Source organism: Notechis scutatus, chromosome 1, assembly GCF_049901735.1.
Source record: "Notechis scutatus isolate UNSWTSFEM ecotype Mainland chromosome 1, rNotScu1.2, whole genome shotgun sequence".
Classification (NCBI taxonomy): Eukaryota; Metazoa; Chordata; class Lepidosauria; order Squamata; family Elapidae; genus Notechis; species Notechis scutatus.
Window position 1 is genome coordinate 140,218,796 of NC_142009.1, and position 27,833 is coordinate 140,246,628.

Below are 27,833 nucleotides of genomic sequence, written 5' to 3' on the forward strand. Positions count from 1 at the left end.
TTGACCACACAAACATAGCCATTTTGCTCCTTATCTTAAAGCAATGACTAGGGAGGAAGCAGATTTTTTTTTTAGCAATCTTGACAGTAAGCTTCTCAAAAATCACTCCAAGGAGAAAAGTTAAATTCTGTCTATGAGCAAATGAAACAGAAAATTTCAACTTTAGAAATGCTACTCTTAACATCTTATCTTTGTTGCAAACAGAAATGCTCTCCAATCACTATCCATGTGCACAGCCCCTGTACGAGTCTGTACCAGTGAACGAATGTTGGGTAAGAATTGGAGGAAAAAATGTTCTGGAATTGCTGTGAAAAGATAGAGTAAAACATCTGGAATATTGCAAGCAAAAAACCCTGAAAACTTCACAGAAAAGTCCAGTAATTGAAGTGGGAAGATTGCAGACAAGCACATACCCAAAACAAAATCCTAATATGGAAGGAACTCTTTTTTAAAAAAATTTTTTGCCCCATACAGTTGTTGTATCACTTCAATTTCTCATCAAGTACTTAAAGATAATTTCAGACTAGAAATGGACAATCTGACCACCTCTACAGAAGACTGCTACCAGACTAGCCCTACTGTACTGCAATAAAGAATTTTGTTTATTATTCACCACCACACAAGCCCCCATCTAGAAAGTTAGTAATTACCTAGCTCCTAGAGCAAAGTTTTCCCAGGGCAGAGGACCAGCTGTTTTTGCACAGGTCTTCATCCCTGCTCAAAAGAGTTTATACCCTCCCTTAAAAACATTTGAACTGACCAGTAAGTCTACCTCATAGACCTTCACATCTTCCCTCCCACTAAAAATAATTCTCTGCGAATTGTCTGCCTTTAACAGGCAACTGATTTCAGAGTATGACTAAAGTAGGGTATGTGTGTGCTCATTTTGACCAATATTGTACCCTTTATGTCTATGGAGATTCTCCATCATCTAGGTCAGGGGTCTCCAACGCTGGCCACTTTAGCAAAGCTGAGGAATTCTGGGAATTGAAGTCCACAATTCTTAAAGTGGCCAAGGTTGGAGACTCCTGATCTAGATCATGGTTGTCCCAAAGACACTGTTCCAAAAGACAACTGAAAGCTTTCTTGGTTTATTTATTTATTTTTCCTTTGAAAACATTTCACTTCTCATCCAAGGTAGCTTCTACCACCTTTTGGAAAAGGAACGTTGGGACAATATTCTATCTTGGTTTTTGTAATGCTCGGAATGTACATTTTTCAAATAGTTCTAAATGTTTCTTAAACAATCCATCTGGAGACAGATCAGGAGAAAGCCATTGCTTTTCCCACTAAATGGAAGCATGCACATTTTTAGATGCATTACAGTCAACTAAGCTAAACAGGAACAAGCAAATACAGGTCCTACAGTATTCTAAGTCCACCACCCCCCAACCCTCTCCCAAATAACCTTGCAATTCAAAACATGTGGAGGGAAGAATCAAGTAAAAATGAGTAGAAAAACATTTTCCAGGTAAATGACATGAGACAAACTTATTTTGACCGACTGCCTTTTTATTGCAAGTGTATGGTTGTGGAATACAAAACAAAACAAAAAAAAAAATCAGCAACTGATTGTACTTTTTAGTTTCAAGATTCTATTTTCAAGCTTGACCATTTAAAAAAAAAACCACGAGTTTTATTCTTTGCTTGAAAAAAGAGAAGTGTTTCCTATGTCTGAAAAAGTCAATGATCATATTTTCCATACATAAAAAGGACACATCACTTAAAAACTTCACCAGTTTCTTGGTACTGTAAGAAGCTGGCAGCCTGTTTTCACTCACTGAAGCTTGTACCCATCAAGGGTCTTTCCAGCAGGAAGAGATAAGAAAGGCACCAACTGTGCAGTGGGCAGCAACTCACAATTATGCTCCTTCTGAAATATTTACTCCAGCTTAGCCTTCCACATTTCCTCACAGTGCACTAGTGTAGCCCCATCCTTTTATCTAAACTTTGCTAGAAGCAGAAAAATATATTGCAAACCAAAAAAAATGATGAAACAAAGAGCCTAAATTGGATGCCAGTGTTTTCTTATAAACCCAAAACCTCTACAAAAACATTGCGGTATAGATTATTCACATCCATATCCATGTGCGTTAGGGAAATAATATGTCTACGCTTCTTTATTCTAAACAGAAATTTGCCTGCTAGGAGAGATCATCGTCTTTTCCAAACATGGTGAACGCATTTAAATACTGGTTCAGAAGTGCCAACATTCATTGATTTGGTCCCCAGTGATATGAAACCGAGCAATAACCCCGCGGCATTAAATTGGGGGCACCACAAACGGGATGAAGGCACACAATCCATTCTTACCTCCCTCTTCTACGCAGGATAATTTCTGAAGATCTTTGAACTTCAAAATCTCTTAAATGTTCTCGGCTGGACCGAGATAAAAGTCATCACCCATGTACATATCCCCCTAGGCCCTGCATGCCAAAAAAGGTGCGCTCCCTGAATTCCTACTGCAAACGCCAATTGAATAGGATTCTAATCCCTGGGTTTTGGCAGGAATGGGAATCCTCATTAGCCTTGGCATGCTTTGTCCTGTAAGTTGCAGGGCACACCTGGCGTTCTAGGTACTGTGTGAGAGAAGTTTCAAGGCGGCAGTGTTGAGAAGCCATTATCAAAAAAAAAAACTCAGCGCAGAAGAGGTAGAGAAAAAGTACTGGTCCCGATGCTAGGACCAGTGTGGTGGGGGTTGATGTGCAGCAAGCAGCAGAGATATTGCAGTAAGATCAAAAGAAGAGGAAAAGGGTGAACGTCTTAAATATCTACTTCCCTAGGTGTTGCTTCAGCATTTGAAGCATCGGTGATAACACCATTTCTCCCACTGAGCTCTAGTGGAATCATACTTCTGTTAGAGAACTCCACCTCTCTGGTCAGATTTGTAACTTTTCAGGTGGACTTCCCACACGCTATTGACTTATTTATTCAGGGACTTAGCATTAATGGCTGAAATGGAGAAAAGAACTGCCGAAAGCCACACCGTTGTCTTTAAAAAGATTATTTTCTAAAATGTGGCTGGCCAATTTTGCTTGGGGGCGTTATCTCTGACAACACACATATTGTACCATACGAATTCCTCGGTGCGTTCGTAAGACATCAAGACTATATATATATATATACAGTTGATTCCTTATCTTCCCCTAGGAGTCTTCAGACAATAGGAAGGTCCCACTTTACAGGTAATCTTTTGTGCAAGAAAGCAGGTAAGGTTTTTAATTAATCCCGATTGACTTTGGAGAAATTATAGTTCCCAATGGCAAGGAGGAAAGAGCCTTAGATTCAGTCTTATGGCTTTTAGTTTTCCCCCTTTTTAAAATGCAGCGAGAACTCAAGGTGTCCAGGAACAAGAAAACGGTCTTTAGTTTTCGCCCGGTGTGTTCATGCATAGAATTCTTCTTGCTTGTGTGGTTTTTGATAGCCTCCGTTCGATTGCTTTGGCTCATCCAATGAATAACTTCCTTCATCTTTTTTCTTCATTCTATAGAGCATGAATGCAACTAGGAATCCAGCAAATAGCAAGCCTACGAGTCCACCGGCGATGACTCCTGTAGGAAAAAGAAAAGGATAACATTTACATTTTCAAGCTAGAACCAAAGTGAGGGAGACGACTCTTTTGTAAGTTCCAAAGGATATCATCAAGGAAATTGTGTATACTGGATTCAAACAGATAAAGCAATAAACAGCCGGCTGTTTTTTGTTTTTTTTTCATATCCTCAAAAGCAACCCCTGTTTATGGTAAAAGTATTTTCAATTGACTTTTGTGCACATCTTCATGATCCTTAACATATGAATATTTGCTTCAGCAGCTACTGGTTTCCCTGCCACAGCTGACTTCTGTGGTTCATGATCTGCCATGCTCCAGGTATTAGGAAAGGTATAAACATATTGTTATGAGAAAGTTCACATTGGACTGACAATACTCTTTTGAAGTATTCAAGGGTGCTAACCACCCAAAAACATCGGAAAAATCAAATGCAAAATGTCATGATTTCAAAATGCTTGATACATTCTTAGAAGTAATCACTAAAAGAAATTTTGAGACTATAGTGCACAATGGAACAAATTCAGTGGAATGAAGGAAATTCAGACTTCTCTGAGGAAACGTGCAGGATAAATGTACCAATATAAAGAACTATGGATGGGAAGTGGGAAGAAACGATTTTCCCTCTTCATTGCAGGGAAGGGAAGGAAAAGACACCCACAACATCAGAGTTATATTTTAATTAATTAGCTGTAGAAATAATCTAGTTGCATAAAGGTGTGTGATTTCCTTTTGCACACACATTTATCTGAGCCATTCAACTATTTGATTCTAGATTTTGGCTTTAAAATCATGACCAAGACCAACTAGTTGTGAGCCTCTTTAGCTCTGTTGTTAATGCCCTGCAGTAACTGTCACATTCTGACAGAAATAATGTCCCTCGTAGACATTAATACAAAACAATTAATATACAGAAAACAGTGTTGGCTGTTCAGTCATGCAGGAGCATGAATTTAGATCTACAGATCTTTAAAACAATGGTGTTTTCTCTTCAGGATATGTAGCAGGTTTGAGGGGATAGGGACAACTACTTGACCTTGGGGGAAAAGATTTTTAAAGAATTGTAGATAAGTGGCATATGTGTATCTATCTCCATGCACTGCTCCAAATATATTTTGGAAATAAATCTGAAGTGTTTCATAGTCCTAATATACCTCAAAACAAACACAGGCCTACCTCCTAGTACTTCTTTCCTGTCCATTAATCCTTCAGATTTTGCATCCGTGGCTGTATCTGTATCAGCCCTCCTATTTTCTGTTTCAAGGTCCTTTGCATTCATTTGATTTTCCTCATGTGTTGAAAATATAAAATCTCCCTGTTTGGAAGAAAGAGGCATAAATTATGTTGTGTTTTAAAGCACCCATATGCCACCCACACCCATGTATCCCAAGGGACCCAACATCGTGTCACATGTTTCAAAGCCTACATCTTAGACCAGGGGTCTTCAAACATAACAGCTTTAAGACTTGTGGACTTCAACTCCCAGAATTCCTCCTCCAGTCATGTTAGCTCAGGAATTCTGGGAGTTGAAGTCCACAAGTCTTAAACTTGCCAAGTTTGAAGACCTTTGCCTTGGACAGTTAAATTAGAATACGTATCAGGAGTAACTGATAACTAAGAAGTGACAAAAAGTACTAGCAAAAGTATTCCGAAGCACTTGTATTCCAACATACTGCAGTCAATAATTTATCTTATTCTTACCTGATCACCAGAACTATATTCTGGGAAGATTTCATTTTCAGGCAGAGGAGAGTTATCCATTAGAGCAGTAGACGACACTATAGTGGGTAGGGTACTATTCAAATTTTTCTCACTTTCTGGGCCAATGCCAAACGAGTGTGTTTCATCAATATTAGATAGGTCAGGAATATCAATGAATTTGACTGTGCTAGCAGTATGAGAAGTTGTAATTCTGGCTGTGGAAACATGATGCGCTATTGGGACGCTTGTTGTCAACACAGCAGGTTTTGTTGTATCTGGCTCCGTAACCGAGTCAAACTCTTCCAGAGTTACTGGTGGTTCCTTGGATGGGAGAGCAGTATCTGGAAACCCAGGTATGCTTGCCGTAGAGACAGGTGCCCTTGAATAATCTTCCGCAGGGCTATCTGTTACTTGAACCTTTGTTTGATTATCTCTCAAGCTGGTAGAAACTTCAGGCATCAGGGAAGTATTTGTGCTTCCTTGTAATGGAACCTTGTAGGCAATCACTTCATCCTCCATCGAAGAACCTAACATAAAAATTAATTTTAATCAGGGTTTGAAAGTAAAGTATAATGCTACAGTAAGAGAAAGCTTGGCCAAATAGTCTGAAGAATTCTACCCTGCATTTATAATAATCCCACTTGATGTCATCATAATGTTCCTTACCAATGCTGCAAAAACACTTTGGTTCCCCTGTATTTTAAGATGTTACAAGCCTTTGCAACATTCATTTGCTAAAATGAGACCTGCCAGATTAAGCAAAACCTACCTAGCTCACTCCTTTGTGTTACAATGGCTGCCCGGATGCCTCCGAAAGGCTTACAAAAAGGATATGAGGATGATAGTCCTTCTTCACTACTCCTTCCTAAGCAGTTCCATTTTAAGGAATACCACCTTTGATTTATTGACTCTACAAGGTAGGCCAAACTAAGAAACAAATGCCATGTAGGTTCAGCACTACTTTTACTTTAACAGTTATAGGAGTAGAATCTTGCAAATCTGAAATGTGCTCTTCCCCTTCCCTCATTTGATCTTTGTGCAAACCAGGGAGGGGCTTGTCTGGGATGTTTTCTGAAATTAGTTTTTCAGCCCAGGCTGATGTCCCTCTTATCTGACCATTCCTGGGCAGAGCCCTTTGCTCTTGTTTAATGCAATTCTCCTTGCCCTCTAAAACAGGGGTCCCCAACCTGTAGTCCGTGACTCACTACTGGGCCATGGAGTAATTGCCACCGGGGCCGTCCAGTGCAGTGCCTCTGTGCATGCACATAGCCCCCAACTGCGCTCGTGTCATCATGGGTGCTTGTGGCCCCACTCGCGCTGCCATTGCTGCAAATGTCGCGGGCCCTTGTGCACACACACACACGCACTTTCCTCTCCCACAAAAATCATCCCCTCTTTTTCCTCTCCCCCCGTTCCAGGCCGCCAACCCAGAAAAGTTAGGGAACTCTGCTCTAAAAGGACAAAGGTGTATCACCTTTTCTGAGCTGTGGGCAGTAGTCAACCTCAATCTGATTTCATATAGCACTTAAATTATAGTTCTTATATATTTTTTCTTCAACCTTCTATTTAATAGCCTTCCTTTATATCACATTTTAAAAATGCAGCTAGAGAGCGGTCTATGGGGATTTCTAGGCGATGCATACTTTATTATGAGTCCGGAGCAAATGTGTCTTCAGGTTGTACAACTCTGATTTATATTATAAGGTAGCATACAACCATAGGGAAATTCAGCAACTGGAAGCCTTATTCCGTGTGAATCTATTTAATCCCCTTTCCAAATTTTCTGAAGCAGTAATCATTATTGCTCTCATGGCAACAAATGTTAATTCCCTATGTTAACACACTTAAGCAAGAGCTTTATTTACAATAAGAGAACTAAGCATACCTGCACCCGATGATAAACCAGAAAATGAATCATCATCATCTCCAGATGAATCCTGGTCTTCAGGGGGTACACTGATGTCCATTGGTTGCTTTAGAATAGAAAATCAATATATATATTAGGATATATTTAGCTAACTGAGCAGATTTAATTAATTCATACTGATTAAAAGCTGATCATGACGCTTGCTAGGATGCAAGATTTTATATTGCCCCTCTCATGGTGCTTGCATGGACCCATAGCACATCTGTATTTTTTCTGGAAAGAGAGCCTATTGTTCTTGCCTGTATTGTGAATGCACCTAATATAAATGCTTGGAGAAGAAAATAAGTCAAAGGCCATACTATGATGATTCCAACCTTTTCAAAAAATCAACTCTACACTTGGCTCAAGCCATTCAAACTTCACTTTGCATGCTATAGGCTATAAAGTGAAAAGTTAATCCATGGCCACAGTGAAGAATAATTAAAATTATCCTACTTGCAGAAATTCTATAGCACAGACTTCTTTACACTTGATTTTCGATGATATATCTACAGTTAGTCCTTGACTTAGAAACATTGGTTTAGTGACCATTTCAAGTTACAACAGCACTGAAAAAAGTGAGCTATGACTGGTTCTCACACTTTTAACCATTGCAGCATTAATTTTCATGGGTTTGTTTCTGGAGGAGGGATCTAAGCAATTAGCCCTTCTACACATTGATGGATCTTAAATTATGATGAAGATGGGCTCTTCCAACAGGGCCCTGGGATAACCCACAGAAAGCTGTTCCTATACTGCTACCATTAAATATCATGCAAACTTTTGCCAGTGTTCTATTTCCTCAAATGTTTGTGTGATGAACTTTTTTAACAGCATTAGCCCAACTGTAGATGAAACATAAAGCCACAGAGCCTTAAAAACCATATAGTCCAGTTCGTCCATACTGGAACAGCGTCATTACAATAAAGTCCTCATAAAATGACCAGCATCTCTCTTAAAATCCCCACTGAGGTGAACCACCTTCATAAGATCATAAGAAGAAAATGTTAGGAAGAATGAAAACACCTTGGAGAAACATAAGCCACTGCAAGTTGTGGGATTCTGGGAGATAAAGTCCACAAGTCTTAAAAGTTGCTAAAGGCTCTAATCTAATCTAATCTAATCTAATCTAAAGAGCCATTTGAAGTTCTTTAATATTACATTCCTACAAATAAAGTAACATACTTTAACATACCCAATATTTTTGCTCCTCTCATACTGAGAATATTAAGCCTAATCCCCATTATATCTTCCACTCATGTATTTTATACCAAAAGTATTTTATACCCCCAGATCTCTCTGAAGGAATCAATGCTTATGAACTGGTATGCCCAAATAACTTGAGATAACAGCCACAATGCAACCCACATTGGCCAAAGTCATCTTTTGAGGAAATGGGTGGCATAAAAATTTAATAAATAAAAATAAACACAACTTTGGCTAGCTTTATATATTCCCTTTGGGCCTCTCCATACAATGCTCTTCAGAGGAACACATGTGCAGAGCCATCTTATCTATATTGCTTGATTGTATATTTCCATTCTGCTTTTAGTTATGTCAGCAGGTCACTGAAATTGTTTTTCCACTTGGAAAGGAACAGCAGGATTAATAATTTCTTTCCTCCACAGAGAAATCAAGTAAGCCATTAATAATTTACCTACTTGCCATTAAGGAAGAAAAGTTGGAGATGGAATGGAGTGCAAGTGTTCCTAGTAGTACGTTTGCGCTTTCTGCACTAAGCTATCTGTGCAGAAAACACCCCAGAAAGAGTGCAGAGAACAGCACTGAAGATGACAAAAGGCTGGACTACAGGATGAACCATTGAGGGAATTAGGTATGTCTAGTCCAGGGCGGTCAAACTCCTGGCCCGCGGGCTGGATGCGTCATATGCTGGCCATGACCATGCCTGGTTTAGCAAATGGGGGGAAAGTCCCAATATGTCACATGACACTACCGGGAGGACCTGAGTTTGTCACCCCTGGTCTAGTCTAACAAAGAGAAGGTCTAGGGGTGATATGATAGCAGTCTTCCAGTACTTGATAGTCTGCCCACTATTAAAAGATTAAAGTAAAATATGTAAAAATTAATGGGACAATAACAGTAGTAGTGACTCTGACAGAGAGGCATACAAGGAACGGGTAAAACCATGGTTGGCTATGAACACTGAATGGAAGATTGAAAGATTCATCTTTGGCACAGAAGATAGAGGATACTGGTACTAGCCTGGCCTCCATGGTTGACTGGGGAATCCTGGGAGTTGAAGTCCAGACGTCTTAAAGTTGTCACAGTTGAGAAACACTGCTATAAATCATACCACTCTCAACTATAGGAAAACTGGAAAACTAACTACCCTGTTTCTCCAACAATACGGCCTCCCCCAATAGGAAGTCCCAGCATGTTTTATAGGCATGAAATGAAATTAAGCCCTTCCCCCAAATTAAGGCCTATATTAAAACATGCAAAATGGGGGATAGGGGGGACTTGCTGTTAGGAAGTACTTTTGTTGCACACCGGATATGGTGCTGCCTGCGTTGACCCCAATACTAAGTGCCTCACCAACGCCGAGGTCAACATCCAAGCCGTCACCTCCCGCCTGTCCAAAGATGCAAGGGGGGGAATTAAGTCACCCCGAAAAGACGGCCTATACATTTTTTCGGGACTCAAAAAAAAAATAAGACCTGGCCTTATTATATGAGAAACACGGTATCTCCTATCAGTGGTTTTATTCAACAGCAGACTTTCCCCACCTGATATGGTCACTAATCAGATTTACATCTTTTAAATGAAGCCAGTAGATTAATTTTTAGGCAATGTATCACGCATTGACATGTTTTTTTTTCTTTCATCCAAGAAACAAACCTACAGAATGAAGCTTTGAAAAAAAAAGCAGATCTGAATGAATTATTTGGAGTGCCACCAATTCCAATCCCAGCACAAAATGCACAGGAAACCATTTACTTTTGAACGGCCCCTCTCCTAACTAAAAGTAAGAAACTGCAAACACAATATTCGGTTTTAATTTTACTATCCACACAGTGCAAAGTATATTCAGAATCTTTTCTTGTACAAGCTTGTCCTACACAGGTGTGCAGTTAGTTAAAAGTAGCACCCAGCTGAAGTATGGAAAACAGCTCGAGGGGAGACCTCTGGGTAGAGAAAGTCAGCTTACCTATCTTCTCATAAGTAGCCAGACATGCTTGTAACTTTATTTCGCCAAGCAATTTCAACGTAGGTAAAAAAGGCAACGCTATTGATTATAAAAGAGCAGGTCCTAAATTTCAACAATCTACAAGTTATTTTTCAACCCTTGGCTCTTAAAGACTGGATTTTATTGCATGCCAAGACATTTTAGTGTCGGTTGCTCACACACATATTAGCTATTAGATTTCAAACTGTAAGTTTCCCATATTTAGCCTCAAACTCGGTTATAAGACAAATTGATATGAGGCCTAATTGTAAGAATGACTCCACAGAAATGTTAGCTTAACTGTATTTATCCTGTTAACGCGACCCCATCTTGGTACACACAAAAATCCTAGAGAAGCAAATAATTAAAAAGAGGTCAAGTGACTCCAGCACCTTTCTTCTCATGTTGCATTCAAATGAGGGGTAAAAATACAGTAAATTCTATTCTTCCTTTCCAGTTCATAATCACTTATGTGGGAAGGGCAACTTCCCAGGAATATCTGAAACAGAAATATAATAGGCTGCTATTTTTTGCCAACTATGTTAAACAGAGTAAACCAAAAGCCACAGGTACCTATCTTCAATTTCTCAGGCAGGAAATCAGATACTCAATACATATTTCGGGCCATTCATTCCATCAAAGACTACGGTAGAGAAGGAACCAAAATGTCTGATCTGCTCCATTTTAGGAAACGAACGATGCACGCACCTCAAGAAGAATGGCACACCTACAGTTGGCAGAGACAACCAGTACTCAATTCAGGGCTCACCCATTCCTGCAAGTGGGCGAAGGAGGAATCAGTGAAGAAGGAACCAGCGCCTGAGAGGTGGAGGCAACGCTCGGCTTTAGCCTGTGGGGCAGGGGGAAGGGTGGGAAGGTTTGAGGCTTTGCAAGGTGTCTTTGGCTGGCGGAGATTCCATTATTGCAAGAGAAGAATATGTTCTGCTCAATTCAAGTATAAACCTGTCACCTGGCAGCATAGGCAAGAATAACAAGGAGGTCAGTTTTTTTTTCCTTTTTCTGAGCTCCAATTAAGATGGCTGGATGTACATCATCAACTCCTGTCAGCTCGCTTTAGTTTCATTTGTCTTAATTGTGAAATCCAAAGAAAGAAAAGGGTATTTAAATTCTGCAAAAGTTTTATTACTTCGGCTCAATGAGGCAGGAAGTTCTGCATTCTAATTACCTGAATGCAAAATCTTAATGAGCTGCACTAATAATTCATTCAACCACTGCCAATTGTATTTCAAACATTCTTCCCAACTGATTAGTTTTAAAAAAATTCCACAGTTCTTTAATTGGATTTTATATATACAGTCAAGTAGTCGCTTGCCTGTAAGTAAACAGGCATGAACTCTTGCCTGTTGGGACTCTAACCTGAATGTCTTCACCAGGATAACAGTGTGCCGTCTGTGAGCCCCAGTGTGCCCACAGACACCCCCCTGGGCAATTGCCAGGCCCCCTATTCCTGCTGACTTTCAAAATATTCATTAAATTAAAACAAAATTCTGTGGGAAATTCCCATGCTGCTAAGTAGACGACTTGTGGCACTGTCATTGTTTCCCTGAATTGCTCTGGCTCCAAGAGGCACGCTTCAAAAATCAAAATGTCGAGTGACCACATCATGCTTTGTTTGGGAAATTGTCTACCTCCCCATCCCTCTCAAAGGCAAATACAGCATCGCGTAGGAAACCACCTGGCAAATTGGTATTTTGAGACTGGCTACATTAACTTACAATCACATAGTCTTAAATCAACTGCCTGCCCCTCTATCTCCCAGCAGCTATTTTTTTAAGAGCTCACATGGCATGTCCTTATCATTCAAAATCTCTCAGTGTCAAAGGGTGAGGTGTTACATTCCACTCACCCAAAACGCTGACTTCGTGTTAGTCTAGATAGTCCAGTCTAGTCTATATATACTGTGATCCCCATTAAGGATATGGCTAACATTTTAAATAGTTAATGGACTAGTGTTTGAGAGGAACATATATGGATGAGGAACAGGTATAGTCAAGGCAGTGGTGGGATTCAATTTTTTTACTACCGGTTCTGTGGGTGTGGCTTGGTGGGCGTGGCAGGGGAAGGATACTGTAAAATCTCCAGTCAGAGGCGGTATTTGCCGGTTCTCTGAACTACTCAAAATTTCCACTACCGGTTCTCCAGAACTGGTCAGAACCTGCTGAATACCACATCTGAGTCAAGGCAGCACTGCCTCTAGTATGATAGAAGACTTAGAACGAGTTGGATCTGGAAAAAAAAGCAAGTGTCTTTAACACTTGGCTTTCTATTCCAGCTTTTTCATTTCCGTTGTGTGTGTTTTTGTAGACTCCCTGTGGTAACTCTCCTTATTCTGTTTCAAACACCCACATCTTTTGGCATGGGTCTAGTCAGACAGAAAGCTGTCCTTGGAGGAGACAGACATGATAGGATTTCCATGTTGAATCATCGTGTGAGGTAGGATTCCCTCTTTCAGCCATATCAAAGCAAGGCTGGATCCTTGATAGGGATTGTAAATGGGAGGTATTATGATAAATGTCTTATTAAGAGACAGATTATAGTAATCAGACAACACCATCATATTGGAGTCAAGGCCTTCCCATGACATTTTCAGCTATTTTATACAGGAAGGCACACTGATTAAGCTAGAAGCAACAGGAACTCCCCAATCTACAAGAAAGGAATTCTGCCTTAGAAAAAAGGAAAGGACATTTTAAAATAATATTTCATTGAATTGTCACAGGTTGTTAAAAACATGATTTGATTCAAACTGTTAACATAAAATGAACGACAAACATGTAGGTTACTTGAATTGTGCTAGAAAGCAGAGCTATTGAGTAATACTGACCATTGCTGAGCTGACAAGACTGGCTGCACCAATACACCATAAAATTAGAAATGCAAGCTTTTCCCTTTCATATGAGAAAGCTAATAATTGTTCTGAAACTTATATAATCATGGCCTACAGGAATACGTCTAAGGGCTCCTGAGTTCTAAGAAGAACAGTTGCCCCTCCCATTGAAGTCAGAGATAACGTTTCAGAGATGCCACAGAGAACTTACTATAACAATGTTAACAGTTTCAAGAGTTTGGTTCACACAAAACTCGGGCTGAACGGCCATATGCACATGTCCTTCATATTTGAAGACTTCCCACCTTCTCTTAAACACCAGTTGTAGCCTATTGACTAAAACAATACATATTGTCTCACCTGAAGTACAAATTGAGCAGGACTGCACGTTCCCTTCTTTCCCTCTGAGCTTACCAAATAAGTGTAAACATGGCCATAAAATTGCAGTTTAGCATTTCAGCAGAAAATACATTATGAGGAACATGTCCTTCAAAACGGTGTGGCAGAAAGTACTTAGCCATATCTGATCGCAGATTTATTTCTAAAATTCCCCCTGCACAACAGCATTCTGATGGCAGAAGACTTGGACAGTATGGGATAGGCCCTGAAAATGTTTTTTTTTTTACACAGTACAGTATTTAAAAGGTCTATTTTTGTACAGTCTGACACCAAATACATAGTATATATTCTATCAACTCCAGTTTCTTGGCAAGGTCACTACTTGGACTATCACTGTATATAAAACCAAAGTACAGAATCATATGACAAATAATTCACCATTATTTCCTCTCACTTGTCCCCTAACTCCCTATCCAAATGCTAACAGGATTCCTCTTCTTCCTGGCCCTTGACAGATTACAAACTTTAATTCCCATTCTCCATTGTTCAATTCTGTTACCTCCACATTTTGATATCAAGGTACATAGCATCTGGACCCAAATCAATGCACATGCTAATAAAAAGGCATTAATAATCCGCCTCATCAAATTATCCTGCATTTTACCTATTAGTTCAAGCAGAGGGCTAGCATAAACCCAATAATAATAACCTTAGAGACATTCAGAACTCCATTCTGTTTCTGTATATAAATGTTCTGCAATCCTCTAATAAGCATATTTCTCTATCCTGAAAGGTAGGACATTATTCCTACATTTGATAAAGCAAAAGCAAAGAACATGACTATCACTATTGCATACACTTAGGTGGTTGGCCCACAACTACAAGAGTCCTGGATGAAGCTGGGACTTTTTAAGTCTGGTTTCACACAGGGACGCAGTTCTGAAATGGCATTGGTTGTACTTGTAAATGACCTTTGGAGGATTTGGGGTGGGGGATGCCATCCATCAGCATGGGATTTGGTATGCTGGTAATAGCCAGTTATATTTCTCCAGTGGACAGGTGATTCAGTGGCATTGCTGGTCAGGTGCCTGGAGGCTTTTAGGATGAGGAAGAATTGGCTTTGATATGGTTTTTATGTTATTTCAATTCTTGATTGGGAGCTGCCCAGAATTGGGCATAATATGGGCAACTATATAAATGTTTTAAATGAATAATAAATGAGCATAACCAATGGTTTGTTTTAGCTATCCACGCCTGGAAAAGAATTGCAAGCATTATGCCCAAAGTGCATATCCATTTTCTGTCAAGGGCCCTGCAGACAGAATTGGCAGCTGATCACAGAGTTTCATTTGTATCCAGAGAGCACACAGACCTCTTTCTGTGCTGGCCTCGCAAAAGGGGATGCCAATGCGCCTTGGGTATCACAACGAATTAGGGATCTTTTCAGCTCTGCAAGGGTACTGAGCCATGAAGGTTATCTTCTGATGTCACTAATTTGAGCTCAAGGTGGCTGAGCTGCAAGACCTTGAGCAGTCTAGCCAGCTTCTTGCTTTGGCACAGACAGCGGTGCCTAGAACTCTTCCGGCCGTTTCCACGAGTCACTGTCAAGGTTTGCAATTAAAGCCAGCCGATTTCACAAGGATTATTGATAAAGTCATAGGGGACTGCCATCTGCAAAAGCAATTCTGATCTCATCCGTGTCTTCAATGGCTTTTCGAGGGTGTATGCCAAGAATAAACAGAGGAATAAACCTCATTCTGCATTAAAATTATGTTGTGCCTTTCTCAAAATCTAACTTACCCCTGGAAATGTAAAGTTGATGGTGAGAAATATCAACTCAGTTGGTCAGGTAAATGAGATCCGTTGCAGCCACATAAACACAAGTTGTGCGTACTGCATCAACTGTCAAGAGGCTTCCAAGTGCAACTCAAAAACGCTTTCATCGTAAAGCTCTCCAGAGCTTATTAGCAGGGTACTTTTTCAGGAGTGTCTCCTTCAGGTGGAACAGTCTTCTGAGCTTTCGTACCACCTGGAGAAGCTGGAGGTACTTGTCATAAGATGAGAGGTGTGGACACACACACACACACACACACAAACATTGCAGGACAAAGACCTGGAGGGTTTGGGTTGCGTGCACAAAGACATTGTTCAGGAAGAGTTTGGCCACAAACCTCCTTTACAGAGATTTAGAGTCTGACAGCTTAGGCAGTTGCACAATATCATGATTCCCTCCTCTTTATTTTGTGTATCGTAAAGGTAGCCCTTGACTTTTGACCATAATTGGGAATGGAAAATTTGTCATTTAGCATTGTGATCAAATAAGTCATCACATCTTTGCATCTGGTTTTATGTCTTTTTTTTTTTTTTTTTTTGGCTACAGTCATTCAATCCAGCTTTTTCCCATTGTCTCTGCTTGTGGGAAGCCAGCTGGGAAAGTCACAAATGATGATCATGTATCCAGAGGATGCCACAACTGCAAGTCAACTGCCAAGCACTACCACGTCATCGTAGGGAGGTTGTGACAATTGTGTCACAACTGGCTTGACAGTCAATTTTTTGCAGCCCTGTTGTTACCTCAAATAGCCGCTAAGCAAATGGTTATAAGTCAAAAACTGTAATTTTACAAAGTTACTGTTCTCTTATTATGTTGACTTTGTGATTATAAGCCAATGAGAACTGGTTAAAACTAACAGTATATAAAATTGATGAATAAACCATAATTTGATATTAACTATACCATTATACAAATACAGCATGTGTAAATCCAGCCAATGTGCAACAATGCCTGCAGTTGATATTTATTACAGGATTTTTTTTAAAAAAGCTATGGAACTCCCCTACACACTGTTAATATATATTTGGCCACCCAATTCAAAAATTGAAATTCTGGGGACTAACACAGGATAAAACTCAATAAAGTACAATTCCAACAGAATAAAAACAATGGTAGAAACAAGACGCAATCTGGGATAGTCTGAAATCATTCAATAGTTAGGCCATCATTCATCAGTTAGGCCAGAGGTCTCCAAACTTGGCAACTTTAAGACTTGTGGACCAACTCCCAGAATTCTCCGGCCGGCTGGAGAATTCTGGAAGTTGAAGTCCACAAATCTTAAAGTTGCCAAGTTTGGGGATCCCTGAGATAGGCTCCTCTATCACCTCTACTCAATGCCTGGGAAAAAAACCCAGGTCACCACCATCAGGGTATGCTACACTTCTCATTCTTCCTTCCATTTCAGCAGAATGAAGCATTGCAGAAACGTACAATATAAAATAATATTCTCTTCCACTCTTACAGCACAATAGAATCCTAGTATCAAAGGGCTGGAAGAAAGCTAAGAGGTCCTTTAGTCCAACCACCTGTGAAAAATGGTCGTAAGTCACTTTTTTCAGTGCTGTTATAACTTTGAATGGTCACTAAGCAAGTGGCTGCAAGTTGAGGACTACCTGTATTATTTGTGGTTAATTTGGAAATTTACTAACCAATGTTTAGCAGCACATTTAAAATATTTTATTTACTTCCAGTTTTCCTCTTCCATTATTACATTATCCGCTGTTTCAATTGCCTCAATGTTGAATTTAGCCTTTTGTTGTGGTCATGTCTGAAATTCCTAATTCCTCTTGTCTTAACCATCTCTAACATTAAAAATGAAAGCTTTTTTATTATTTAAGTGTATATTGCATGTTTTGCACTAATTAGAAAACATATAAAGGGAATAGTAATTAACAGAGAACAAACTTACTCTTTCTTTAAAATAAGACTCACATCTTTTTTTAAAAAACCCTATACTTTTTATTCCAATAGTTATAGGCTATCTTTAAACAAAAAAAATTCTTTAGAATTACTATTAATTCAACAGAAAACCATACTGAATGCCTGACTGGCATTGTTTCAATTAAACTGGAGGCTGGGTAGAACAGAAGCTCTTTCACACAGCAAATCAGCAACTACCCACAGAATAATATATTATCATGTGCCTTGTCAATTATAAACTAGTGGTTTCTTGGTAGAAGTATTAATTCAGAGGTCTCAAAGTTAAATTGTTGTGAGCACCATATGAAGACTGATTCCACTGAAAACCAAAACCAAAGAAAACGATCACAGCATGTCATTAAAAAAAACCCAAAGCTATTTTTTTTTTACCTCCAGCAATTTTTCACTAACCAGGACATCAATATTTGATTTTATATCAGGAATATCAAATAAAAGGCTCTCTGAGGCATCTCCTGAAGCCCACAACACTAGCTTGGAGGATCTCAAGGGATTGTCTGTGCCACTGGACTTTCTCTCTCCTAAATACTATTGTGGGCCACAGGAAATGACCTGTAGGGCCACAGGGGGCTGTTGAAGACAGACCCAAGTCTCCTCACTAATTATCATACCCCCAAGGCATGTTAGACATTGGTCTTTAAAGGATTAGCATTCAGGTTATCTATACAAGCAGCGAATTTACAATGCTGAAATGTAAGACTGATTCTTAGCATTCCCCTAATCTACAGTCAGCGCTACAGTTATGAACCCAAATTGGATGCCAACCACACATCATCTAGACTTGGTAGATATCGTCAAGGGATAATAACACAATGTTTATTGAGTAACATTTATTGAACAAGACATATGAATACTTATTGTGAAGAAAGGAGAAACTGTATTAGTGATCAAGAGTTGTACAATCAACAATAAACACGCTTTTCAATCTAGTAAACAAACTTCTTTAGGGATGAAAAGGAGAAGGCCAGGAAGGCCAGTCCTAGTTAAGCTGAGGGCTACATGTAATACAATTGGTTTGCACCTTAAATCAAATGCCAGAATATAGCAAGGAAATCAGCAGAAACATATTCCTTTGTGGCTTACGTAGTGCCAATAGTGCCAATTTCTCATGTAGCACCTGTATAAAATGCCCTATTTTTCACAACTTGTTTAATCAGGCAAGCATAAATTATAGCTGTTAATGTGTGGTATCGCCCACACACAGTCACTTTGTAATATTGTTTGCTCAAACAATAGTTCATGTGACTTTTCTAAGTTAACCTAAGTGCTTCGGTGGTGCAGTGGTTAGAGTGCAGTACTGCAAGCTACTTCTGCTGACAGCCAGCTGTCTGCAATTTGGCAGATCGAATCTCACCAAGGTTGACTCAGCCTTCCATCCTTCTGAGGTAGGTAAAATGAGGACCCAGATTGTTGGGGGCAATAGGCTGACTCTGTAAAAAAGCTTAGAGAGGGCTGTAAAGCTGTATATGTCTACGTGTTATTGCTATTAACCATTCTTCTTGCTTCAGTTACAATACAATACATGCCAATGGTCTTCCTCCTGGAATAATTATGAGGCTGCCATTTAAAAACTGAACAGGTAACTCTTGAATATCAGGCAGTTATTTCTATTTTCTCCTTCCAATCATTAATTTCCTTCACAAATGCTATTTCCACATGTCTAGATTTTAATCAAAATTACCATTTAGCATTTGAAACTGAAGGAGCACACGGGAAGGGGGGAAAGCAAGAAAGGAACTCATTTACTTCATGAAATGAGTTTTCTCTCTTTGAACTGGCTGGAAATGTAAGGAACGTATACTCGACTTTGGCTTGTAGCAATGTACAGCCCAGTGTATCCACTGTCACATAAAGACCTCAATCATGTAAAGACTTCAATATTAATATTTCATTCTTCACAGAGAGGAAAGCCAGCTCCAAGCATACATGTAAGGATCTGCCTATATCATTTACTAAGTAAGGAACACAGGTGAAGCTAGTTGAACTTCAATCTGCCTGCACAATCCAATTTTTATGGCAATATAATTAAAATGACCTTCATGACAGCTGATCAAGCAGTTTTGTCCATCTGAAAGTGTCTGGAATTAAGCAACAAGATTACAAAGATACAAAGCACCTACGTGAAGTCTATTTAAAAAGAGGATTTCCCTATGCCATAAAGCAGCTTTTCACAAAAATAATTAGAATTGGGGTCCATTTAAAGTGTCCATTTACAGGTGGAAAAATAATTATTGTGACCAGCAACTGAAGCTCAGATAGCGGACAAGAAATAATGTGGTTTCCCTTCTTTAATAATATTCCTAAATAAAACAAGTATGGGTTACCATTTACCTCCTTCTCCAGAAAAAGATATTGTCAATTAGCATATGACTCAAAAGAAGATTACATGTATGTGTGAAGAACACATCAAGGACAGATGTAAAATGCAACAAACAGGTCTTCGTAGTCATTCCATCTACTAATAAATAAATTTATTATACAGGTCTTTCATCAGCTTGTCATCTTGTACTGAACTGTTAAACGCCTCAATTAACTCAAGGGTTTCTTAGATAGGCATGGAAGACGCCTAGGTTTCAAATTTCGGTAGGCCACAAAAGAAATAGTACTGTACTGCCTGCCAGCCAATACTTAAGTCACCCAGTACCAACCTAGCCTGATATTGTGCCAAACTAGACCAGGTGATGCCAGAATGCCAAGCAATTCCACAGCTTGAATCATGGAACTGACTCTTAGGGGAAAGTGGTGTTATCAAATTATTTAATCTGTTAGCATTAGTCACTGGCTAATTTTTACACACATATAAAGCTAACATTCCATCACTAGAACTTCTTGGCACTGCTATCCTTCATTACTCTAAAAGCCTAAAGTTCTCCCTTATGTTGACTCTCTAAACCGCTTAGAGAGGGCTGTAAAGTTCTGCAAAGTGGTATATAAGTCTAAGTGCTGTTGTTATTAAAGAAACTACACCTTTTTAAAAACTCCAAATAAACATCATATACAAAGAACATCGTGATATTATAAAGTTCTACATTGATACTTTCTTTCCTCCAACTGTTAACTTTGCTCACTTGAAACTACTGATAGTAATGCTTGCTTTCATATGCAGCCAGCAATGCTAACATTGCTAGCTCTGGTATAAGACTCTGAATAATAACAACAAAGGATTTCCTCCATTATCTAGAAACAACTGAATTTATTATACCTCACCACCCTAAAAGAGTACCCTGATTGGAACTGGCTATAGTCTTAGATGCCACCTTAATAATACTTAACTCCTTGGATAGGATAAGATTTGAATTAAGTTTCTATTAGACTTAGACTGTGAATCTAACTGCAGATTAACAATGGATATTAATGTATAAAAGTTACTACTGCTACCATAGCACTACCATTCCTTGCATCTCAGGATTTGCGTTCAGATGCAGGAGCGTCTGGCTTCATATAAAATTTTGCCATCTAAAATGAGAATACTTTTGCTTCCTGCCTTCATCTATATTTGGCATCATGTTTAATTCTTTAATGTTTCCATCCTCATAATTAACTGTTCTGTTCCTGCTCAGATTTCCCCTTTTTGTCATTTACTGTAAGCAAAGCCAATACAGTTCTACAATTTATATCTACTTCATGGAGGTTTTCTTCCTCAAAATTTTTTCCTATGCCTTTTTTTCCCCTGTCCCTGTATTGACCTTTGCCAACTAAGATATCAACTATTAACCAGTCATCATTTTAGAGTCTATGAAGAAGGAAACATTACTCTGATGACTAGAGCTAGTATGCTTTTTTAAAATTATATTTCAAATATACTTTACATTTTTCAGCATTCCTATAACACTGAATGTGATACATGTTCTACCTCAATTTCTATGTTATCACGGAAAATTACATATTATGGCAAAATAGAGAACAATTTCTCTGTAAGTATAAATATGTTTCCAGTCCACATATTTATAAATGTAAGTTTCTAGTCCACAGGTTCTGAGCAGGCAGCATTTATATTAGCCTGTGTATATGTGCGCCGTCAAGTCAGTTTTTGAATCTTGGCGATTGCCTGAACTAATGCTAGAGTTTTTGTGGCAATATTTGGAAGTGCTTTGCTCTTGCCTACTTCCTAAGGCCGAGAGAGAGGGACTGGTCCATTAAAAGGATTCCAATACTTAAGTAGTATTTATCATTCATACTTTAGTCACCCATTCTCAGTTGCCCCCTCCTCCTTCGCCTTTCTTATAGTTATAATGGGAACTGTAGCTTAACATCCTTAAAACACATCAAATTGGGAAACGCAACTTATAATTCTACAGTCTCCCTTGCATTGCTAAAGGATTAATTTGCTAACAGTCTAATAATAAACTAAGAAGGATATAACTATGTTTTATATTTCTTCCAGAAGTTCACTAAAATATTTCCTGAGAGTTACAGATGAAATTTTACCTACGTGAACAGCTGTTTATCAATCAAATCTGTAAGTCTGCCTGACTGCATAATGACAGTAATTGGGGTATAACATGACAAACAGATTAAGCAACGCCCAACAAAGGAAACAAATGAAGACTTGGAAAGAATTAAATAATGCACCATGTTAGAAAAGGTGCTTCTGACAAGGGTCCAATACCCCATCCATTCCAAGGCCTGGGTGGGGGGGCAAGGCCAGGTTAGTAGGGTCAATATGAATCTGTTAATTTAAGTCAATTGATTTATAAGATCTAATACTTCTGGATGACTCTGGAGCATACATACAAGATTCAGAACTGATAAAGAAAATAAAGCAGCAATTCATAAACAAGTATAAGTGACCTAAAAAAATCACAATGGCAAAGAGCACTGCTAAGGACCCATACTGGCCCAAGAGCCGGAAGATGAATCAGGATATAAGGCCTTTTAAAAATGAGCCTAGGTGGAGACCATGCAAATCTCAGGGGGAATGCAATTCCATGGAGTTAGAATAGGGACAGCGAAGATGAGCTTCTTGAGCCCCGACAAATGACAATTCTGTCCGAATTGCACAGCACAAGCAGATGTTATGGGACACAGATAGCCCTTCAATTAACTGCATACTATGCCATGCTTGTAACTTCTCAGGCCACTTCATTCTGCAGGAGCTCTAAGCTTCCAAGTGGCCTTCAAGGACATTTCAATAGTTTGCACCTGTGGTGACTACTCTAGTATGAATGACAGGCCAAATGGCCTGCTTGCCCAGAAAAGCATGTAATTAGTATACAAAATGATTCTGTGTGAAGGCCCTCCTGCTTAACATAGTTGAGATTTGATGACAGCAAATCATTGCAATTCCTGGCAATGCTTTTCTACTGGAATTTTCTAGTAATACTTGATTGATCAGGTACTGCACATAACGCTACTCAAAAACCACTAGAAATCTCTAGTTTTCCTTCCTAGCTGAACCTCTAAGTTGCAAGACGCGATAGGTTCCTGCTGTGCAGTACAATCACAAAAATAACACTGACATTCTCAGAAAGTTATAATTTTCTGTGGGATCAAACAATTCCAACTAAGTAACTATGATAATAATTAATGAAAATGGGAAGAGTACAGGCCCTACAACTGAGTTGCATTATTTGAATATTATGTTCAGGTGCATTGTACATCCACTTAAGTTATTGTGCTAACCAGCCCACATGTAAGCAGCTTTCCAATTAGAATATTATGGAATACTGTCTCAATTGGTTTCTGGAAATCAAGACATAATTACATTTACAGCATTCCCAGAACCTGCTAAATAACTTGATGAAGATTCTCAATCATGCAGTTAGAATTAACAGAAGGTTGTCTGAAATTTGAATAATTGCAACTGGACTAATTTTTAGTTTGAGAGACATTTCGCTGTCCATCCAGGCAGCTTCATCAGTCAGAGCAAGACAGTTAGGCAGTGTGTTATTGGAATGTACCAACTCCTGCCAACACCAACCTCAGGGGTTTCCTCCACAGAGCCTACAGTTGCAATGATTCAACTGTGTGTGGCAGGAGTTGGTACATCCCAACAATTCTCTGCCTAACTTGCTTTGACTGAGGAAGCTGCCTGGATGGACAGTGAAAAGTCTCTCCAACTAAAAATTAGTCCAGTGTAATGGTGCAACCTTCAGATAACTTGAGACAAACCTTCAGAAAACTTTTCTTATCCAAAGTAAGATTAGTCTGCAAGATTTGTTTTCAACCAAGCCATGCTAATATCGGGCAGTTATCACATAGTTTTCAAAGTACTTACAGAACAATGTCTCTATGGTCTTTTTAAAATCTCTGACACTGCCTTTACTTTTTCAATGTTAAATGAACAGCCTCAAACAGAAAGATATGAAACAGACTGGCAGCTTTTAAAGTAATATACTGCATTGCTTAAGTAGCCTAACAGAGAAATTATACAAAGTTCAAAATCATAGTGTCAGATCAAAGTCCAGAATTCTGTTCCATTGTACTTAATTCTGTTTTAAGACAAGTCATGAATTTGATCACAGTATTTCCTTACCTATATAAATAAATGTAACACATTTATTTGTCAACTAAAGTCTGTACTAATTAACAACTGGTTCAGCAATATTTAAGTCATTCAGTTACTTGTACAATTAACCCTCCCTCCAGTTGCAAAGCCAAAAAAATACCTATTTTCAGCATAAATCCTTAAGCAGCTTTTTAATCCAAATTTGCCACAGAACACACACTTTTCCTTGATAAAAGAGTACACAATCTTACCACAGATGAAACTGGACAGGTTATCAAGGAGGCTTTAAAAGCAGTCAAGTGTTTTAAGTAACTAACACATGAAATTATTTTGAAATTTGTATTTGTTAAAAAAACACTTATAGTTACTAGTTTACTAGAAATCCAACAGGCTGAATTATTAATATGTTTCTTTAGGTTACCTTTATAATTACATTGAGGATTGATTAGTTTCTCTAATCACAGTAACTTGGGGGGGAAAACTGAGATCATCTTTAATTTATTCACCTATCCCTCAGCTGTCTACTACCGATGCGATGCTTAGAAGTTACAATAAGTATTGTGGTTGTTCTTTTTACCTTAACAGTTTTAAGGTGTATATTATCAATTCACATACATGAGTGAACAATCTCTTCTTCTACTACTACACATCCTCTACCTGGAAGAATCAGCTCCAACAATCTATTCATAAAGGACCACCATTATTTCTTGGCCCCACTTTCTTTTACCCACCCCTTTCTTGCCTGTAAATGTTGAGAAGCAAAAAAGTGAAAGGCATATTTAAGTGCCTCAAAAGCCCCCACACCAATTGTGACTACCCAACTTCCTCCCATATATATTCCATCTAAATCCCATTTTTACTTTTTTTAAAAAAATAGTCTGTACTATTTGCTTTTCCCCTGGTTAATAATGGAACTGCAAGGTTACAGTTTGAATAACAGCCAACAATCAATAACAAGATGGGTAGAGCTCCATACAGAACCAGATAGGTTGGGCTACTTTCTGAGTTAAAGCACCAGTACAGTACTAAATGGATTAGGCGGCCCTTCCATAGACTTAGAAAGAAGAGTCAGTTGCAGACTGTAGTATTGTTTGTAGCCAATTAATCCTTTGACAAGAGAGATTCATACTATAATGGAAGTTATGATGAGCTATTAGACCCAAATAAGAGTAATTAAATTATTTAAGCAATTTGTTACTGCTGAGTCTGGTAGTAGGAGTTAGATAAACTATACATAGTTTGTTCAGTGGCGACATCTGGTGGTTCAGGGCAGAAAAAGAATTCAGATGACAGCTTTAAAATACTGAATGTTCTCTAGCGCAAAGTAGACCAATATTAGCTTTTAAAGTTGCAACTCCATGGAGTGGTTTGATAGTTTTTATAAATAACACATTTACTTTTATTAAAGTAATAAATTATATTAAATTATATAAATATATACATAAATTATACTAACATAGCACATTCCATTTGCTAGGGAACATCCACCTTTATTGAATTCCACAGCCAAGAGAGTCTAGGTGAAGTACAAAATCTCTTTTCTGATTTTAAATTTGTGTAATTTGGTAGTCTCTTGTTAGCAATAGGGAGGCATTACAACAACAACAACAAAAAAAAAAACCTCTGTCCCAGCCCTGAGAAACAAACAGAGCAGAACGAGGTGAGCTTGTCTACAGGTATCTAGATGCAGTCCTATTTTCTATTAATCACATAAACAAAATATAATTACATGATATAGTATTTCATCCATTGAATCACACCAATATAGAAATGTCCTCATTGCTATAAGACTTCTTGGGGTCAAGTTAATCATTACACTGAATTATGAGGTCATTGGGAGGAAAGGTGATTTTCAGAAACTTCAGCACTGCATTCTAGTTTCCCACTGTTATTTTAACAGCTGTAGCTGAACTCCATTAAACAGCCTTGGAGAAGAAAGCAAACTCTACTTCTGCTTAAAAAAAGACAAAAGATTCTTGCTACACAAGCAAAAAAAAAAAGCAGGCTAAAAATGTATCAGAAGACTTAGGTGTTTTCTGCCTTCAAGGCTGGGTGTTGAACAGTTTCGCTGTTTCAGGCATTTATAAATGCTAGTTATTTGGACCTGATAAACAGCAACGTGTTTTATTCAGATTTTGTTTTAGGATCCGTATATTTGGTAGTCTCTTTCCATCCTATTCTCATGATTCCAAAGCTTTACTTGTGAAAGCTTTATATGATTTGAAGAGTACTTCAGATAGCTCAATATTTCAGAGAATTTTTATTAATTTTTTACTATTACTGTTTTAATGCTCTTTTGCTGGTCTGTGACCGTAACATTACTATTATATAATTAATACTAATATTATGAACATTATCATGATTGCTCAAATTAATTGTACCCAGACAACACACTGTTTATATACACACTTAAATTTTTGCTCTTTCTATGTTTAATAAAAATAAATGCATTGGAGAGGGGAAAAAAAGACATATTGCTTTACTTGAGATAATATCAGAGGTAACTCAACTCATTACCTAACCTTCCTAATCTGCTCTGGTTAGTTCTCATGACTGCTCATTTGCAACTCATTACACCCACATGATAGACGACCAAGCTACAACTCATAAATGACTCAGGGAAGGTCCTGTAATGAAATGAGACCTAGATCCTCTCCCGATATTAAATTGATTTCTAGAAATCACTTTTCTCACCCCCACCACTCCCGCACTCAACTGAAAGCAGTACTTTGCAGGCACTTATGATGCTCCCATGTCTTACGGGGGAAATCCCTCCTCCCACACCAACATTTCCTAACGTTTGAAAGAAGAGTCACCGACCCTACCGGCAGTTTTCAGGTTAGCCTACCCACAAGAGGGTTGTGTGTGTGTGTGTGTGTGTTTAGTTTTTTTTTTTTTTAAACTGGCACCATTACGAATGGATTTGGCACAGAGCACCACAGCAGAGATTAGCGAGGTCCCGGGAAGGAGGGCAGGGCCACCGAGGCACCGGGAGCCAGGCGCGCCACATCCTTAAAACTCGAGTTATAACTTGCCGGGAAGAGTTAAAAAGAAAAAGGGGAAAAAAAGCAGCCAGCAGAAAAGGCGCACCGCCGCGCCGAAGTAGGCAAATATCCGGTTAGTTACAACAGGGAGAGAGAGGCTTTGAGGAGAGAAGAATTCCAGTCAGGTTATGAGGCTCTCTCCCCCTGGTCTGGTTTGAATTAAAGCTTTCGGGGGCAGCCAATAAATACAGCCGGCTACATTCCCGGGGCTCACACAATAGACTCTCAACCCCCAGCTTTTAAGTCCTTCAGAACCTGTTGAGGAATTGGGGGGAAGGACGATACGAGCAGCAAAGAGCCGGAGGGGGGCCAGAAAGAAGACGAAGAAAAGAACGAGGAAGGGGCAGAAACCGCTTCCCCTGAGTGGTGGTGTCCCCAAAACATTAAACGAGGACCGCTTTGCCAGCAAGGGCGAGGAGGGAGGGAGAAGAAAGAAGACGCGGGGAAGTGGGGGGGGCTTGGAAAGGGCTTCTCTCCCCTCCACACTCCCTGCGCCGCTTCTACTGAAAGGCGTTAGAGCCCCAAGCTCAACCTGGCTGGGTTCCCCCCCACGCCCGTTTCAAAGAGGGGAAAGAAAGACGCGTCTTTCTTCTCCTCCTTCTCCTCCTCTCCAGGCTCCCTTCTCGGAGCTGGCCGGCCACGTGCAAGCCGGGCTCCTCCAGGACGCGAGAACCTTCTTTTCTCAGACCGCCCGCCCCAGCGAGGGTTGGTTTTGCTACTCACCGCGAAGACGGCTTGGAAGCAAAAGACCAAGGCGCTCAGCCCCGCTATCGCGCTGACCCTCATTCTAGCCGTTCGTGAAAGCAGCCGCGTTGCAAAAGGAACCCCGGTGCAAGCCAACCCTTGGCTTCTTCTTCGCCTCCGCCTCCTTCGCTTCGCTGCAACAACAACAAAAAAAAAAAAAAAAGAGGGGGGGCGCTTTGGGGAGAAAGCGAGGCTAAAACTCTTGCCTTCTTCTCATATAAATCAAAGGCAAGAGTCTAACCTTCACCTACTGGCGGGGGTCCCACCCACCAGCAGGCCGCCCCGCCCAAGCCCGCC

General features: G+C 39.4%; 1 protein-coding gene across 1 annotated transcript; it reads right to left on the bottom strand.

Moving 5' to 3' along the window:
• Nucleotides 1–1,491: 1,491 nt before the first annotated feature.
• SDC1 (syndecan 1) lies at nucleotides 1,492–27,833 on the bottom strand. Its single transcript, XM_026675565.2, has 5 exons — nucleotides 27,516–27,833; nucleotides 7,134–7,221; nucleotides 5,249–5,775; nucleotides 4,724–4,862; nucleotides 1,492–3,551 (listed from the first exon to the last, which is right to left on the bottom strand). Exons 1-5 carry the CDS (start codon nucleotides 27,576–27,578, stop codon nucleotides 3,385–3,387), a joined length of 984 nt encoding a protein of 327 aa, XP_026531350.1. The 5' UTR covers nucleotides 27,579–27,833; the 3' UTR covers nucleotides 1,492–3,384.